Consider the following 20178-nt stretch of genomic DNA (forward strand, 5'->3'; position numbering starts at 1 on the left):
TTAGAATAATAATTTTGAAGAACTTCATTAGGAAAAATAATGTTTACAAATTCTTTTCAAAATCAGAAACTTAAAACCAGTAAGGAAAAACAAAATAAGAAATAAAGAAGAAAATTGAGCCCACTGAATACACATTGTGTCCGTAAGGAAATTAATTCCCTTAAGTATCCAAGGTTAAAGAAATATATCCTCCCAGTATAGAACGATTTTACTCACCAGTATATCAATAAAAAAAATAATGGTGTCATCGAACCACTCAATGGGAGCAAAATACACTAGAATACTAGATTTAGATGTGCAGAAGAAGAAGTTCAAAAAATTTGGTAGTGAAACGTTTGAGGAATCACAGATATTTATAGCCACATAATACTATTTCTAAAAGTTTGCAACCTTTCAGAACAATCATTAAAATGATGAAAAAATCTATAAAACTCGAGAAAAAAACTAAAATGGATCGCGTGGATTCGATTCAAAACTAGGTCGTTCAGGTTGGCTAATTAAATAATTAAAGAAACTTTTGTCCAAAAATAATCTTACGATCGATCATTTTTCAAAGGCAACGCCAAAGCCAAAGCTGAATCTGAAGTCGAAGCTGAAATCGAAGTAGAAGTTGTAACCGTTGCCGAAGCCGAGTCGAGCGAGCGGCATTTTTTATAAAAAATCAAAAACGAAGAATTTCATGACTTTATTGACCTGACCAGGAAAAAAACAGTTTTTCTATTTTTTATGATACTTTATGACGACGTGAGGAGTTCCCTCTTTCCAACCCTTTTAACAAGAAGTAGAAGTGTTTCCTTATTTAAACATTTGAACTTTTCTTTACACCACCAATGAGAGAGAAATGCTTTTCACTAACAACTTGTTTGGATGGTGGTTTTCTGTGGTATGGTATGATATGGTTAGTAAGAGAACTACGTTTATTTTGATTGTTTCTTTAATTATATGGTATGGTATGGTTTGGTTTTATGGTTTTGTAACTATAAAAATCCTCATTTTTTAAAACCACCAATTTGGTGGTATATATCCCATTGTTTCCTTATTTATTTTCCAATTATACCCTTACTTAATTTTATATAATTCTAATTTATCCTTTATTCTTTATTAAATATTATCCTAATATAATCTACTGCTTTCACCGTCATATTTCTCAATCTCCTCTGCAACAATTTTTGAAGCTTTTAGGGATTTCAAATTGAAATTCTTTCTTCAATTGTGCTCGTTATCGATTCAATTAAAGCTTCTAAGTATTTCAAATTGAAATTTTCTCTTCAATTATTATTAATATTTATAATAATAAAGGGAGTTTTCGTAAATTTATCAGTTACAATACAGTGCCATACAGTCAACCAAACAATAAAATTAATATTAAAAATAGCAAACCATACAATCTATCCAAACATAGTATTGTACTATATTGTACAGTACCATACCATACCATACCATACCGTACCGTACATTATGAAATCATGAGAAACCACCGTCCAAATAGAGTGTGTACTTTACAGGCAAGGATTAATTGCATCTAGATAAGTAGGTTACCCTATAAAATTTTAATAGTGAAAATATGTCGGATGTACTCGGTTAATTGGTAGATTTGATATCATAGAACCGTCGAACGTTGGTGTATACCACGACAATCATAGGTCACATAATCAACCATTTATCGTCTATGGTTCTTATAGTTGTGTCTGTTTCATCATGCACTCCTCCTGGTTTTATGATTGTATACAGAATGAGATTTTACCATCATTCTTTTTGAAGCAGCTTAAACTTCACACTCACATAAGTGATTTCTAACCATGTTATGTAGATACACTATTTGGTCAATTCTTTCAAACATAGAAACCATTAAAAAACTTTAAGATTTATTAACTCATTCAAAAGCGTTAATATTTTATCCTTACTCATAAAGATTGTCCTCATCATGAGAATGAGTTGAGTTATTTTGACAATGTTGAACTAATCATGGGATAATCGGAAATACTGGAGGCTTCTTGAGAGATAAGACACGGGGGCCACGCCTACAGACCAGGAGAAACGTTGTGGCAAAAGTTGGAGGTAGGAGCATACTAAGTTCACACTACCAATTTTTAGGTTGTTAAGCATTCCACTGTGTTATTGACATTTTATTTATTCCATTGTTCGCTTATTGGGTTATGACTCGCTAGATGTAGGACTAGTTAGATGTTATCACGACATAGGAAAATTGGGTTTTAATAGTGATGGTTCTTCAGTTTAGAACTCTTATCTCCTGACATGTTAAATCACATTCAAAAGGAAACAAGAAAGATGAGGTCAATTGTATATACAATGAGACTTTTGGAATATACCAATTTAATTCGGTATATAGATGTACTGTCAATGCAGTATTTGTAGAATAGCAGGGGAAGAACACAACAATCATAAAATCATATAGTACACTTTCAATGTTGCTTGTAATAAAATGTAAAGTTTAGATATAATAGTCTATCTCTTACTATTTGCATTGTATTTGCATCATTTCTTTAGTCTATAAGTAGGAATAGCCAGCAAAGGCTTTTCTCTACATGTTACTATCCCAAACTGCTCATCAATGTCTAAATCACAAGGCTGAATATCATTTGGAAGCTCCCACTCGAAGAAATGCACCAATTGTGCCACCACAAGGCGGACGATGGTAACTGCCAACTGCATTCCAGGGCAGCTTCTTCTCCCAGATCCAAATGGTAGGAATCGGAAGTCGCGTCCACGAAAATCTAAACTGCTCCCAAAAAATCTCTCAGGCAGAAACTTCTCAGGCTCAGGCCAAACATTTGGATCCCTATGAACTGCATAACAATTTATCACTGTTCGGGATTCCTTTTGTATGTGGAAACCATCGACTACACAATCTTCCATGGACTCATGATAAAATAGTGGCGCTACAGGATGCAGCCTCAGGCCCTCTTTTACAACCATGTCTAAGTAGTTTAAGTTCTCCAGGTCGGATTCTTCTACCATTCTTTCAAGGCCTACCACTTGTTGCAACTCCTTTTGGAGTTTCTTCATCACATGGGGGTGTCTAAGAAGTTCTGTGAGTATCCATTCTATTGATGATGCTGTCGTGTCCATTGCAGCCAGAAGCATGTCCTGTATAGAAAAGGAAACAGGGGAATTAATTAGTACAAACCATTTCGTTCTCAAGGCTTGTGGATGAAAGTACATACCAAGAGGATAGCTTTTATGTGCTGACAGTCAAATTGAAATTCTGCTTCTCCAGATTGCATTAAGTCCATCATGGTGTCCACAAAGTCCTTGGTTTGCTTCCGATCATGATTCTCGACATGTTCATCAATAATCCTCTCAAGAAACTCATCAAACACCTTCGAAAGATCCTTGAGCTTGCGAGTGATACCCTGGAGATCAATAACACCAAGCAAGGGGAAAAAATCTCCAAGATTTGGTGTTGCTGCTAAATGCACAACATCTTGAACAACAGCTTTGAATCCCCTCTTGTCCAAGTCCTCATCCATGAACTTCTTTCCAAACACCATTAAGCAAGTCAAGTTAGCATTCAAGGACGTAATCTTTGCACTAAGATCAATAGCTACGCGATCATGAGCGTCCAATTTAATTGATTCAATCAGAAGTTCAATTTCTTGTTTTCTCATGGATTTAAATGAATTGATCTTGTGATTGCTCAAAAGGTGGACAGTGCACAATTTGCGAATGTTGCGCCAATACACACCATACTTTGCAAATACCAAATTCTTCTGGCCATAAGCCAAATATTGAGACGCCTCATGATGTGGCTTACTAGCAAAGATGTGATCATATGTCTTGAGTACCTTCTCGGCTGCATCAGCAGATGAGGCAACGATTGTAGGTACTAGTCCCAATCGCACATACATAATAGGACCATGTTTCTTTGCTAGTTTTTGTAAATCTCGGTGTGGATTTTTGCCTAACAAATGTAGATGTCCTAAAATGGGAAGCCCTGTTGGACCTGGAGGAAGCCTTTTTCTCTTCTGAATGTTTAGCAACTCATACAAGGCATATACAAATAGAGCAACCACTAGAGTTGCCCATATCAAAGTCATTGAGTTAGAAAAATCCAATCTTAATCAACTATGCACTCTTATGAGGAATAGGATATACACACATCCTGCATTTTAAACAAACACTTAAGGGAACCGTTTGGTATACGGGATAAGGTGAGATATCTCACAATTAAGTCCGGAATAAATTTTATACTACATTTGATTGAAGTTAGAAAATTTTGTACTTTCTATCAGACGTAGTATAAATTTATGCCAGACTCAATCCTGTCCTTTATCACATCCAACTAGAAATTATTTTATTTCATCTTTTAGGTGGAATAAATTTGTTCAAGGATTATAATCCAAGATAATTTAGTCCACGTACCAACAACCCCTTAATACTCTTATTCTAGAATTAATTAGCAGTGTATTAAACGTCTAAATGCTGGGGGTTAGAAGTCAATGCATGTCTGCTTCATTCATAAAATTGCTATAGGAATGGGATAAATGACCAAACAAACATGTCAATGTCAAAGTAGTCTTTAATGTCTGCGCCAGCTTGCTTAATTCATTTATTCAATTCTATCTTCTCAATTATATGGCTGCAACTCCAAAAGGGGTCATGTCACATTGAACCAGATATTAAAACTATAAGGGGTCGTTTGGGTTACCTCTTACTGGTTAGAGAATGGGATAAGGTATAAGTACCTTGAATAATATTCTAAATTCCATTGATACCTAAATTTAATTAGGGTCTTATTACCTCATGAACTATTTTGAAGTGTAATAAATACACCTTTTGATGTTGAGGTCTTGGAAGCAAGTAAAAGGCAAAAAAATAATTAAACTTTGATCAATATTAGACACATATCCTTTTTTAATTGAATATTTTAGTTAGTACAAATAATTATTGACATTAATTAAAATTTATATATATTTAATTATTTTTATTTCTTTCTTGCTAAAATATTTATTTCCCTCCTCACTTTAAACTTATTATTTTTTTGTTCTCTTTCTTATGCCTCATCCCTAACTTAATTTATATACCTATTTTTTGGTTTTTTTTTTCCGACATAAAACATATCATTGTTGATACTCCTTTTAGTCCAGTACAACCCTTAAGAAAGAAATTTAAAATGCACAATACATTTATATGCCCTTTAACTTGGTTTCAACTAGCATCTAAGATCTTCTAACTTTGGGTGTGCACAAGTAGAATCTTAAATTTGTATAAAATTGAACAAGTAGACACGCATGTCCTACGCGACATAATACACATAGGACGTCATGTAGAACACAAAATTGTCATATAGGATGTCATATTAGACGAATGTGTCTATTTGTTCAAGTTTTGAATAGTTAAAGTACTTTATTTTGTATATGTATAGGCCTATTGTGTTGAATTTACTTGTCTATGATCCGCTTATTGGATAACCGTGTGATTCTACCAGTACACTCTTGTTTTGTGTACCGATACTACTCATGCTATGCCTTTTTGTTGAGTAAAGGGCATATTCAACCTACTGCGGAGAGACCTTGGTTGGAGGATTAGAAGTTTGTTCAAAGTTCAAAGGTGAGCTATTCTATCATGCTCCCGTGAACTTTTCCATTAATCCTAGTCCTTCTTTCGGAACTCTGATGTTTAGACACTGTTTAGTATTTTAACTTCTGTTTGGGAAGTGTTTCCCCTTTTCTTACACTGACACATGTTAGAGTTTTGGTATGGACGACTTTCAGCTCCTAGAATGTGTTGACTGCCGCATTTTCGTAGTTATTAAAATTGTTGGCTGATTTTATGAGAACTCAGTATTATTTTTTGGTTATATTTCTGCTTCTGCAAGATTTTTAATATTTATTTCTTAAGTTGATAAGCTGACTGTAGAAATGATTCTCCCACTGGAATAAGTATTGTGGGTACCAGTCACGGCAGGTTGGGGTCGTAACAAAACGCCTACTAAGAAAAAGAGTAAAAAATAAGCAAAATTCACGTGAGGAATATATAGAAAAAATCTTCACACTATGCATTTTCCTTGTTCACCTTTCTCCTTTCATTAACTACACTAAGTTTCATATGAACATAAAATAACTTTGTATCAGTAAAGAAAGCGTGCGACGCGGCCCCAGACAATATTAAAGACTAAATAAACACTAAGAGTAAATGCCTATGTGGTGCTGAAACTTAAGATTTAGATTTAAATAAACACATGTGCTGCTCTGATCTTCTCTTGCATTTCCTTTATAAACCATCTTCAAATATGAATAATTAAGACTGCAAGTTTTCTCTTCCAACTCAATGACTTTGATATGGGAAACTCTAGTGGTTGCTTTTGATGAAATTTACAGAGAGAATTATGTTTTCATTGAGCTTGTTAATCACTTATATATGTACATATATACAACTGAATAGCTAGCCTCTAATGTGAACTGCTCACTAACTCTCATGCCACATGGCTAACAACCTAACTAACTCGTCTAACTAACTAACAAATGATTAATTAGTTTAATCTTCTAAACTAACAACCTACCAACTGATTAACTAATTCCAATACTCCCCCCTCAAGCTGGATGTACTGAAGAAATTCAATACCCCAAGTTGCTTAGCAAAAAATCATGTTGTGTCCGTCCCAAAACCTTGGTAAGGAAATCAGTTTGTTGATCCTAGTGTTGATGTAGATAGTTTTAATAAGGCCTTTGAGAATCTTTTCTCTAATGAAGTGGCAATCGATCTCAATATGTTGAGTACGCTCATGAAAAAAGGATTTGCAGCAAACTATATAGCTTCCTTTCTATCATAGTAGATGAAAGTTGGTTCAACCAAATTCACTCCCAATTCCTTGAACAAACTTGCAACCCAAACTGTCATAACCCAGATTCGGATGTGATGACATTTATCTCAACCCACCGAGATAAGTCAGTCCAAAAATCCAATTAAAGCGGAAAGTAAGCGAAAACAGTATAATAGATAGATAAATACGACAATGCAGAAGTCCTAAACAACTATAAAACCCCAAAGAATTGGTTGTCACATGTACAAGCCTCTAAAACAATAGAATTGAAATAAACATAAGTTTCAAAAATGTGTTTGTCTCTCAAATGGAACAAAGCATGAAAAAGAAGCAAGAGAGATTGTCAGCGTCAACAGCTACCTCTCGGGTAACTCCAAGAGCCACGGATGAAGAAAGGAGACATCTGGATCACTGTCCAAGCTTTGAACCTACACAAGTGTAGATAGCAAGGCGTGAGTGCCAAACAACACAGTACTCAACAAGTAATACAGTAAAAGCATATAAAGCTAAATAAAACAGGTACTCCTGATCCCCATCTGAACCTCCATAACTACAATCTGCAAGCAGAACAACCCAATCTAACAGTTCAATAGGAAGATATAATATCATCTAACACATAATTCAGGTAGGTTTCCACAACTCAACAGATAATATCAATATCGCACGTGCCACTACGAAGAAGTTTCAAAAGTTACGAAGGAAGCTTTCAGTCGCAACAACTCACATAAGGAGGGAAAATACTCAGATGCTCAATTCAATGCAAATAATGCAATGCAATGAATGCCCAATGTGGTGCTAAAATAACAACCACGACGCATGGCACGTCTCACGTATGCAAAAATATAACAACCACAGTGTTTGACACGTCCCTTGATGTAATAATATAACAACCATGGTGCATGGCACGTCCCTCGATACAATAATAGAAAAACCACAGTGCGTGGCACATCCCTTGAATCCTCTTTGTTTTTCTCTTTCAGCATCACTTAGTCGAAACCATTTGACATCGGCGAATTCATCAATTGGGACCTCAATCATATACTTCAATCTAAATACAAATGAGAATATTCATGCAATCAATGGGAAGGAATGAAGTTTAATATCATACTCAATTCATGTCGCAGATATGGTAATGTAAGCTTCACAACAAGACAACAAAAATTAGATAGATCAAATAGCTCATTTCATTAGATAAATTTTCCTTCTACATAACTCCAAATGCTCATTTTCAAGTGTTTTCATAATTTGTGATCACCCCAATACCAAATTCAATCAAATCACAAAACATGCAACAAGAATACACATTCCACAAAGATTACTAAGGCTTAGAGTTTTACTTGCCTCGATATCGCACCCAACTACTCCGAAACTTGAATCTTTCCTTTCTGTCAATGCTCCAATTCATAAGAATCTAACCAAATATGAATTTCCAATCAAATTATGGAGCTAACGGCATCAAAATTACAATTTTTAAAATCTGCATCGAAACCGACCCAAAAACCCGATTCCAAAATCGAAGATCAAATATGGAATTTGTTTTACATGAAAATGCTCCTTGAAGTATTAGAATCTATTGTCAAAAACCATTTTGAAAATGGGGTTGAAATTAGTTCGCAAACTTGAATTTTGTAAAAATCTTAGTTCAAGTAAAACCCCCCAATATTGAAGTCTCAAAATCATGAATTCAAGATTAGAATAATCAAATAAGAGCTGGGTATTAAAGGATTTAAGTCAAAAACACTTACCCAATGAATTTCCAAGAAAAACCCTCGTCAAATTGTCCTTACCGAGCTCAAGAGTTCAAAAAATGAGTAAAATGGGACATATCTCGACTTTTGGGAGAAAACAATGTTCATGCATATTTAATTCTTTGCAATTGTGATGACCAACACCTCGCGATCGCAATGAGTCAGAGGGGGTCAACTCATTAATTGACCTTCGCGATCGCGACTACCCCCATGCGATTGCGATCAATAGAGGATCCTACTACGAGATTGCTATAGCCATCCACGCAATCGCGATGAACAAAATACTTGCACTAGATATCAACAAACACAACAATTTCACTAAGTCTCAAGGTTATGGAATCGACTCTCGGAGTTCGTTCGAAATCCCGTACACATAAACCATATATACATTCCTACTAAATTCGATGTTTTGAACTCAATGGAACCATTGAAATCTAAATTCGAGGTCTCCTTGACCCAAAACTTGATATGTCGCAATCAAACTAACTTTGTACTTCAAAACACCAAAACAAACTCGAGACCTTCAAAAATTCAACCAAGACCACCCCTAGACTCAAAATCATCTCACACAAAATTATCGAAATTCAATTTTGAGCATCAAATCCACAAATGTTGACCAAAGTCAATCCTATGATTAAAATCTTTAAGAATTACCAACTCGAGACCTCAAATCTTCACTACACCTCCAACTCTGATTCTGTCAACTCTCTTAGACTAAATTCCACATTTTGGAGCTGCTGGAATTGACAGAACTCCATTCCGAGACTCATAGCTCCGGTTAGTTTCACATACAACTTTTGAATACTTTAAGCCTTTAAAACTGAACAACTTCATGTTTTCAAAGAATTTCCCAAAAACCAACACCCAACACCCAACAGAGATTAGAAATGAATCAGAAAAACTAACGGGAGGGGTAAAACGGTCATTTTATGGATTTTTTCAAAAATAACCTCAAGGTCATTACATCATCCTCCACTAAAATCCATGTTTATCCTTGAACATATAAAGTAAAATAAAGTACTTGAAGCCTCGAAAAGCTGGGAATACCGAGCACGCATATCATCTTCCGACTCACAAATTACCTCGTGACTGAGTTGTGTCTCCACTGCATATTTACTGAAGCAATCTACTTGGTCTTAAGCTTACAGACTTGTCTGTCAAGAACGGCTACGGGCTCTTCCTCAAACGTCAAATCTGGACCCAACTCGATCGAATTAAGGGAAATCACATGAGACTCTTTCGAAACATACTTTCGGAGCATGAAAACATGAAATACCAGATGTACAACTGACAAGCTAGGTGGCAGGGAGAATTTGTAAGCCACCTCTCCCACTCTCCCCAAAATCTCATAAGGGCCAGTGAACTAAGGGCTAAGCTTGCCCTTCTTTCCGAACCACATCACGCCCTTCGTGGGAGACACTCGGAGAAAAATATGGTCACCCTCCATGAACTCCAAAGGTCAAACTCTCCTATATGCATATCTCTTCTACGTACTCTAGGCAGTCAAGAGCCTACTCTGGGCAGTCAAGAGCCTACCTTGAATCATACCACCTTATAGGAAACCGACACCGTCTCTCATACAATGTCTTGAATGGGTCCATCTGAATACTGAAGTGATAACTATTGTTGTAGGCGAACTCCGCTAAAGGAAAATGTTGATACAATCTAGCAACAAAGTCAGTAACACAGGCTTGAAGCATATCCTCCAACACCTGAATTGTTTGCTCAGACTGTCCATTATTCTATCGATAAAAAGCTATACTCATATCAAGCCTAGTACCCAAACCATGTTGTAATGCCTTCCAGAAGTGCAAAGTAAACAAAAAACCCCAATCTGATACAATAGATACCACTATCAATCCAAACGATTTGACTAATGTATAATTGGGCTAGCTTCTCCACTGTGTACTTCATCCGAACTGGAATGAAATGGGCAGACTTGGTCAGTATGTTGACAACCACCCATATAGAATCATAACCACCCATGGTGGGAGGAAAATCTACAACAAAGTTCATGGTGATCCGTTCTAACTTCCAAGTAGGAATAGGCATCCTTTGGCTCATACCTCCAGGCTGCTGGTGCTCACACATCACTTGCTGGCAAGTCAAATACTTGGACACAAACTCTGTAATTTCCTTCTTCATACCAAACCACCAATAGTGTTGGCTAACATCATGATACATCTTCGCCGCACCTGGGTGAATTAAATATCAGGAACAATGTATTAAATTTACATATTATAAAAAAATATATATGCTTAATGGTTGAATTTTCTTTTTCCTGGCGCCTTTAATGGAAAAATGATCTTTATTTACTATTCTCCATATTACTACTATTAATATTATTTTCGTATTATAATCTTTTTCTGAAAGCATTTTTAAAGCCAAATTTTATCGAAAATAATTTCTTCATCTCGTACAAGGTATGGTAAAGGCAAATCCAAACTTTAATGATTTTGGATGTTACGTTCGCCAACTTGATCAATTTTAGATTTTGATTAGAATTATTCGTTTTTCAATGTATATAAATGAATTGATCGAAGGAAAATCAATACTGTAATAATTATGACAAATGAGTCAAATCATAAAACTTGAAAAGAAAACTTTTGGAGGAAGCGTATGACAACATGAGGCAAACAATAAAACTTGAAAAAGTTTTGTAGGAAGTAGCTTATGATATTTTAAAATTTTCGGGAAAACTATACAAAATAGATTAAATTATGAAATTATTCATCTAAATTGAACTCAATAGAAACTATATACTCTTAATGGACTCATGACCCAAACTATTTACCCTCTTACCCTATTTGTTTCTTTCTTATTTTGTGAATGACGTCAACTGTGACACCCCAGAATTTTTTTCGCTAAGATTCGAACATTTCTTCACGTGAATGTAGACTCAGACCGGAGGACTTGAAATTTTTCACATGAGTTAGGACTAATTACTAAGTATTTTAAGAGTTTAGATGTGTTTAAGGGTCATGAGGGATCTCTAACACCAAGTCGAGTCCAAAGAACCCCAATCGATTAAGTTTTCAGACGAGTTAGTTTAAGGGCCAACTTCAAATAACCATATCTCCTAGTATATAAATTGGGTGTACCACAACCTACCAAATTAAAGGTCTTTGAGTCTTCTTTCCAACGCCACCAAGATTGCAATTTTTGGAGTTTGGAGTCAAAAGTTATGGCCATTTTACTACAGAGTAGTACTGCAGGAATTGCAAGCCTGGGCGAAATTGGGCTTGGCGCTCCAGTGGCACCCCGCGCCACTATAGTGCCAGAAAACAGCCTCAGTAGTTTGGGGCTTGGCGCGACGCGCCACTAGGAGATGTGCAGGGTTTTAAGCCTATTTTGGCTTGGCGCTGCAGTGGCGCAACGCGCCACTATAGCGCCAGCAAGGATTTTGCCCAATTTTTCAGATTTTTGAAGAGGGGCAACTTGGACTTTTCCCTAATTATATATACCCTATCCTTGAACGTTTTGGGACCATTTTTCAGCCCCCACACTCTCTCTAAAAGCCCTAGGAGCTTCTCTCTCTCTCTCTCTTCTTCTTCTTCCCCAAATCCATCTCCAACAAAGAGTGCCTTCAAGAGCTTCAAGAATTCAAGCCTTCCATTGAAGACCTAACATCAAGTTCCTTCAAAGTCTTCAAACAAGGTATGTAAGGCTAACCTAAAATATGGATTTAGTTCTTCCATATGCCCATATATGTGTTGGATAGAAGTTGTGAAAGAGTTGAACCTTCTAAGAAGGTTTTCTTGAAAGTTTTCCTAAACTATGGAATGTTTTTAAGTACTATTAGTTGATTGATGTTTTTAATGACTTGAGTTACTAAATAGTTTTCTTTCATATTTTTGGCTACAAATGTATCTTTGTATATAGATTTATAGGTATTGACGATATTCTTGAGTTGAGTTTTGTTGAGAGTATGGGTCCATGTTTCATTCACATGAACTCAAGATGAGATTTCTTGTCATAAATATCTTGAGGTTGAGATGAATAGTTGTGTGTATATATATGTATTGATTGGAAGGAAAAGAATGAATTGACTAGTTAAGAATGTCCCTTTGCTTCTATAAAATGAACATAGGACAAAAATAAGGATTTTGGAGTAGATGTTTGATGATTGATGTGATGAGGATACTTGACAATGATGTGATGATAATGTTTGATGATGATGTAAATGATAATATATGATGATGATGTGAATGGTGCTTATTTAATATATGTAGAATGGTTGATGAAGAGGTATATTGATGAGGATGTTATGTGATGAAGTGGATTGGAGTCTAATGTGAGTTTGTGGTATGTGATGTGCATAATTTGAGTTGAGTGGAGTCTTAGGAATGTTTTGAAAATAAATAATCTTTTGAGGAGGAGATTTAAATAAATTATTTGTGAATCTTTTTGCATAAACTATTTATACACTATTTTGAGTCTAAAGAATTATTAGTTTTATCTTTGATTTAGAAAAGAGTTTAAGTTTGAGTTGAGTATGAGGAGCCTTTAAATGAGTTGAGTATTTTTACATTAAAGTATCTATTTTGAGTTTGAGTTGAGGAGTTGAAATTATATTTGAATGTACATAATATCTTCTGCATTCATTGAGTCGAGATTGTATAAATTTTTAAAGAGAAGAGTTTGATGATTTGAGATGAGTCGATTTGAAAGAAGGTACAATGAGACTTGTTATTATGAGTTAATTGAGTTGAAATGAGAACAGAGTTGATGAGGTGACAATGTTCCACATGAAACTAGCCGTGAGGGCTTGTTTAAGATGATTGGAGGAGTTTTATGAGCATGGAGTCATGGGAGGAGTATCGAGCACCGAATTGGGCAAGAGTATAGTCCATACTCGAACCCAATACCTGTGTTGCCAAACGTAGGGGGGATTGAACCGTTAAAGTCGGATGCTTCCCCGAGAGCTTTTGTCCTGACATTATAGGACCTGATTGGATTGGATCCATGAGTGTTCGTCGTTCATGCCCTGGCAAGGTATGAACGGGTGTGGCAACGACGTCGTTTCGTTGTACCTTCACTGGCTCATAAGTGTTGGTTGTCGGTTAAGAGAAACTCCCATTTAGGTCTTGATAGTGCTCTGAGTCAGTTGAGTTGAGTGAGTTGCTATATGCTTATGAGTTAGTTCTGTCTAAACGATTTCTTGTTAGACTTAGGACACTTGAGTGAGTTGTTATATATATTTATTGAGTTGAGTCTTTTGAGTTGAATTGTAAAATGTTGCATAATTTAATTTGCATATTTATTGAGTTGAGTCCTTTGAGCGGATGGTTGAGTTGAATGTCTATTAGATTGTATACGGTCGGATTGGAGTAGATGGATTGTGATTGGATTGAATAGAATAGTGTGTGACTAGATTGGATTCTATTATTGAGTTGATTGCTGAGTTGAGTGTATATAATCGGATTGTACATGATTGAAAGGGATCGACTTGTAAATGATTTGATTGTACTGTATTGTGTATGATTGGATTGGACCATATGGTATATGATTGATCTTTGTCTAAAAATGTATTTATTACTTTAGACTTATGACGCCTTGTTGAGTCTCTCTTATCTTTTTTTTTCAATTTGAGATATTTGGACCGCTGCTATTCTTCCTTGAGGTATGTTTCATTCTGCCATTTTACATACCAATACATTCCACGTACTGACGCCATTTGGCCTGCATCATTTCATGATGCAGAGACAGGTTTAAGAGATCGTTAATAGGAGCATCATTGGGGATCTATTCGTACTCAGCGTGTGGGTGAGTCCTCCCCTACATTCGGAGGACACCGTCTGTGTATTCCTGTATTGAGCTATCCCTTTTCATTTTGATTTGAGGTAGCCATGAATATGTCATTGGCACCAATTAGATAGTAGTGATATAGGCTTCATAGACTAGATAGTGATGAGTCGATTGAGTTATTCTTGTCAAACTATTTATAATGACAAATATTAGTGTTGAATTTGTTGGCCCATGGCCTTTATTCTTTGAGTTAGACTGAGGTTTGAGTTTCCCACTGAATATTCTCTTTATTCTTTTGTCTTCCGCTGATCGAATGAATGAACGGATGTGAGATCAAGCTATGTGGTTCGCTTGGGAGCCAGAAATGGTTTCTGAGTGCCGGTTACGTCTAGGGTACCCTCCCGGGGCGTGACGTCAACATTATTGCTATGAATTAATTCTCTGTGATATTCCATCGATATATTGATACCATATCGTTATTATATAGGACTAATCTTAATTTTCTATGATACTCCATTGGTATATTGATACCATGTCAGTATCATATAGGATTGAACTCTTTTTTTTAAGAAATAAAAATAAAACAATTAAGGAAAAATTATTAAAGTCGCAATCTTATTTATTAAACTCTAAATTAGTAGAATATATATTCTTTGTGATACTCTGTCGGTGTATGAATACCATATTGGTATCATATACGACTGAACTTAATCCGCTATGATACTACATTGATATATTGATACCCTATAGATATCATATAGGGTGGACGCTGACGTGAATTTTAAAATAAAAAAAAGGATAAAAAAGTAATAAAACATTTAAAGGTAAATACTTTCTCTTTTTGAGGTATAAGTGTTCTTTTCCGTGAAATTTTAACTTAATGAACTTCAAGTAAATAAAATAGAAGACAAAAAATAGTCAAGATTTTTTCAGAAATTAGTTTACATAAAGCTAGTCAACAATAATTAATGGATTAATTAAAAGTAGATTTAAAGGTAATAAGAAACATGAAATCAAACCAAGGACCATACTACGAGGTTAGGTTTTTCCTAATTGTAATTGGCTCGAAAATTGCATCCAATCTGTATCATAAAATGTTTAGAATAATAATTTTGAAGAACTTCATTAGGAAAAATAATGTTTACAAATTCTTTTCAAAATCAGAAACTTAAAACCAGTAAGGAAAAACAAAATAAGAAATAAAGAAGAAAATTGAGCCCACTGAATACACATTGTGTCCGTAAGGAAATTAATTCCCTTAAGTATCCAAGGTTAAAGAAATATATCCTCCCAGTATAGAACGATTTTACTCACCAGTATATCAATAAAAAAAATAATGGTGTCATCGAACCACTCAATGGGAGCAAAATACACTAGAATACTAGATTTAGATGTGCAGAAGAAGAAGTTCAAAAAATTTCGTAGTGAAACGTTTGAGGAATCACAGATATTTATAGCCACATAATACTATTTCTAAAAGTTTGCAACCTTTCAGAACAATCATTAAAATGATGAAAAAATCTATAAAACTCGAGAAAAAAAACTAAAATGGATCGCGTGGATTCGATTCAAAACTAGGTCGTTCAGGTTGGCTAATTAAATAATTAAAGAAACTTTTGTCCAAAAATAATCTTACGATCGATCATTTTTCAAAGGCAACGCCAAAGCCAAAGCTGAATCTGAAGTCGAAGCTGAAATCGAAGTAGAAGTTGTAACCGTTGCCGAAGCCGAGTAGAGCGAGCGGCATTTTTTTTATAAAAAATCAAAAACAAAGAATTTCATGACTTTATTGACCTGACCAGGAAAAAAATAGTTTTTCTATTTTTTATGATACTTTATGACGACGTGAGGGGTTCCCTCTTTCCAACCCTTTTAATAAGAAGTAGAAGTGTTTCCTTATTAAACATTTGAACTTTTCTTTACACCACCAATGAGAGAGAAATGCTTTTCACTAACAACTTGTTTGGATGGTGGTTTTCTGTGGTATGGTATGGTATGGTTAGTAAGAGAACTACGTTTATTTTGATTGTTTCTTTAATTATATGGTATGGTATGGTTTGGTTTTATGGTTTTGTAACTATAAAAATCCTCATTTTTTAAAACCACCAATTTGGTGGTATATATCCCATTGTTTCCTTATTTATTTTCCAATTATACCCTTACTTAATTTTATATAATTCTAATTTATCCTTTATTCTTTATTAAATATTACCCTAATATAATCTACTGCTTTCACCGTCATATTTCTCATTCTCCTCTGCAACAATTTTTGAAGATTTTAGGGATTTCAAATTGAAATTCTTTCTTCAATTGTGCTCGTTATCGATTCAATTAAAGCTTCTAAGTATTTCAAATTGAAATTTTCTCTTCAATTATTATTAATATTTATAATAATAAAGGGAGTTTTCGTAAATTTATCAGTTACAATACAGTGCCATATAGTCAACCAAACAATAAAATTAATATTAAAAATAGCAAACCATACAATCTATCCAAACATAGTATTGTACTATATTGTACAGTACCATACCATACCATACCATACCGTACCGTACATTATGAAATCATGAGAAACCACCGTCCAAATAGAGTGTGTACTTTACAGGCAAGGATTAATTGCATCTAGATAAGTAGGTTACCCTATAAAATTTTAGTAGTGAAAATATGTCGAATGTACTCGGTTAATTGGTAGATTTGATATCTTAGAACCGTCGAACGTTGGTGTATACCACGACAATCATAGGTCACATAATCAACCATTTATCGTCTATGGTTCTTATAGTTGTGTCCGTTTCATCATGCACTCCTCCTGGTTTCATGATTGTATACAGAATGGGATTTTACCATCATTCTTTTTGAAGCAGCTTAAACTTCACACTCACATAAGTGATTTCTAACCATGTTATGTAGATACACTATTTGGTCAATTCTTTCAAACATAGAAACCATTAAAAAACTTTAAGATTTATTAACTCATTCAAAAACGTTAATATTTTATCCTTATTCATAAAGATTGTCCTCATCATGAGAATGAGTTGAGTTTTTTTGAAAATGTTGAACCATTATTCACAATTTTATTTTATCTCCTTGAACCTACCTCTTTGGATCTCCAGTCTGCTGGCTAGCCATGATGAATTTTCCTAAGCCTTAAACTCATTCCTTTAAATGATATTTCAACTACCTCTCTAGCTAGTACTTTTGAAAGTAGATCCAACACATTATCTCAATGTCTTAAGCTAAACCTTACGGTTTTTTATGCTCAACCTTCACTTGTTGAAAATTTGAACACTTAGCCACAAACTCCATAATATCCCTTTTCATGTCATTCCACCAATAAACTTCACTCAAATCATGTTACATCTTGGTGGATCCCGGGTGAATAGAATACACTGGGGACAATATCATTTCCTTCAAACCATCAACATTGGGAACACATAAACAACCTTGGTAATGAATCACACTATCTCCACCTTGGGAGAAGGCCTCAATGGTTTTTTAGAAATAACTATCTTCAACTTAATCAAAATCGAATCATTATCTTGCTTTGCCTTCACATCCGACACAAGAGATGATCTTAGGCCATTTTGAACAATCACACCACCATCTGCCGAATCAACCAAGAGTACACCCAAACAAGTTAATCTATGCACTTCTCGAACCAAGTCCTTCTTCTTATCCTTAATACGGGCAACACTATTAATGGACATCCTACTAAGAGTATCGACAATCATATTTGTCTTTTCCGAATGATAAAGAACACTTATGTCATAGTCTTTCAACAATTCAAGCCACCTCATTTGATGAAAATTTAAATTCTTTTGCTTGAACACATATTGCATTTATTTTGCTTGAAAACATATTGCAACTCTTATGATTGGTGTGCGCATCCACATGAAAACCATTATTTTGCCTGAACACATATTCCAAAACCATCATCGCTAATTCGAAGTCATGGCCTGGATAGTTCTTTTCGTTCACCTTAAGTTTTCGAGAATTGTTACATTCCGTATTTTTGCATTTTGGATTATTCGTAAGCTAACGATTATAAATTCAAGGACTTTTAATTTTGAATTTTAAAAGGACATGATTTGTTGTAGATGCCAAGTTATATGAATAATTTATGTGTAGTAAAATACATCTCAAGAAGGACCCTTAAGCCAAATCAAAATAGAAGCCATCAAATATGTTTTTCTTAAAGTCACGTTTCGGGTAAGCTGACTTCGGGAGGCCATAACCTCTTTATAATTTGAGAATTTGGGAAAACTCTCAACATGAAAGTTGTATATAATTGAAATATCTTTCCAACCATAGGTCGTGGGATGAAATGTGATATCGGAGTAATAAGATATAGACGTTTTAAGTCTGACAGGCCAATTTACTGCTTTGGTAACATAAAGTCCAGTTTTGCCGTTTTCATTTTCAAATTTAGATACAACGTGAGGTACTTGACTTTCCGAATTTACTGCTTTGGTAACATGAGTCGGGTGGAAATATTCTAGGCTTATTGTCAATAATAAATCTTATTTTGTGTCAATATTTTGGATTGTTGATGTTGATTGATGATTATATGGCTGGTTTGAAAGTGGGAAAAGTGAGCGGTATAGGGGAGGTGCTGTCCAATTTTTTTTAGAAATAACCTACTAACGATAGACTACGTTTTATTCTTGTCCATAGCTTAACCATAGTGCTTAACGTTTTAATATAGGTTGAGACAATATTGGACAACATATACGTATAAACGCTAAAGGTATGTAAAGTTAACATTTTCTTCTTTTGGCATGATCCATATGAAACGAACGAATGACGTATGCTTAAATTCCAAAGAAACTCTTATTCATAGATATACTCGGATGGCTACCGTTCTTGATTTTCAAAATTTATATTGTTATGTCTTGACTCATGTGTATGATTCCAGCCATCCTAGTTGGTATAACTCATGTTGTGGTATAATTCATATTTTAGTATAATCCATAATTGGTGTGATTCATAATGACTATTGTCTTGGTTTTCAAATGATGGATTGTTTTGCTTATTCTATTAAGTCTCCGATAATGATCAAATTTCACAAGGTTGCTAATGATACCTTATTCGTGCATATTGTTATGGTATTATTCACCGAGTCCTACGATAGGCCGGGTATGTTATCATATATGGATTCCACTACATTATTCACCGAGTCCCTTACTAGAGGGCTGGGTACGTGATATGATAATATGATATTATGATGATATGACGATATGATTATGGCACCGAGTCCCATAATGGGTCGGGTACGGTATCAGTGTACACTACTTTATTCACCGAGTCTCTTGCTAGAGGGCCGGGTATGGTATATATATACATATGATGATATATTGATATAATTGTGACACCGAGTCCCATAACGGGCCAAGTACGATATATGATGATGATATGCATGTCTTTATTTTATAAGACACAGGTGCAGCGATTTATTGATTATGATACTTGACTCCTGAATCTTTATATCAGATGTGATCTTCTTTACGATATTTTATGCTTTATATACTCGGTACATATTTCGTACTGACCCCCTTCTTCGGGGGGGGGGGGGCTGCGTTTCGTGCCCGCAGGTACAGATACTCATTTTGGAGAGCCGTCACCTTAGGATTCTACTCAACGGGTTGAAGTGCTCCATTGTCTCGGAGCCTAAACTTTTGGTACTAATCCTTATAATGTATATATTTGTGTATTTAGGGGTACGGCGGGGCCCTGTCCCGTCATATGCTATTGTTAATCCTCTTAGAGGTCTGTAGACACATGAGTGGGTTGTATGTAGATGTTGTCTGGTGTACTAGTATGGCTTATATTTTTGGACGTTTAAATTCGGAGTGGAAGCCTTGTCGGCTTATATATTATGTTATCTTATTTTTTATAATT

General features: G+C 35.0%; 1 protein-coding gene across 1 annotated transcript; it reads right to left on the reverse strand.

Annotated features, from left to right (window-relative positions):
- Positions 1-2353: 2353 nt before the first annotated feature.
- On the reverse strand, positions 2354-4082 carry LOC129902235 (cytochrome P450 71AU50-like). Its single transcript, XM_055977359.1, has 2 exons — positions 3186-4082; positions 2354-3108 (listed from the first exon to the last, which is right to left on the reverse strand). Exons 1-2 carry the CDS (start codon positions 4056-4058, stop codon positions 2497-2499), a joined length of 1485 nt encoding a protein of 494 aa, XP_055833334.1. The 5' UTR covers positions 4059-4082; the 3' UTR covers positions 2354-2496.
- Positions 4083-20178: the final 16096 nt, after the last annotated feature.

Source organism: Solanum dulcamara, chromosome 1 (assembly GCF_947179165.1).
Source record: "Solanum dulcamara chromosome 1, daSolDulc1.2, whole genome shotgun sequence".
Lineage (NCBI taxonomy): Eukaryota > Viridiplantae > Streptophyta > Magnoliopsida > Solanales > Solanaceae > Solanum > Solanum dulcamara.

Bases quoted from the DNA above. Each gene is read 5' to 3' on its own strand.
- LOC129902235 (XM_055977359.1), bottom strand. From the start codon at position 4,058: ATGACTTTGATATGGGCAACTCTAGTGGTTGCTCTATTTGTATATGCC. The intron at 3,109-3,185 runs GTATGTACTTTC...TTTTCTATACAG, and splicing joins ACATAAAAGCTATCCTCTTG to GACATGCTTCTGGCTGCAAT.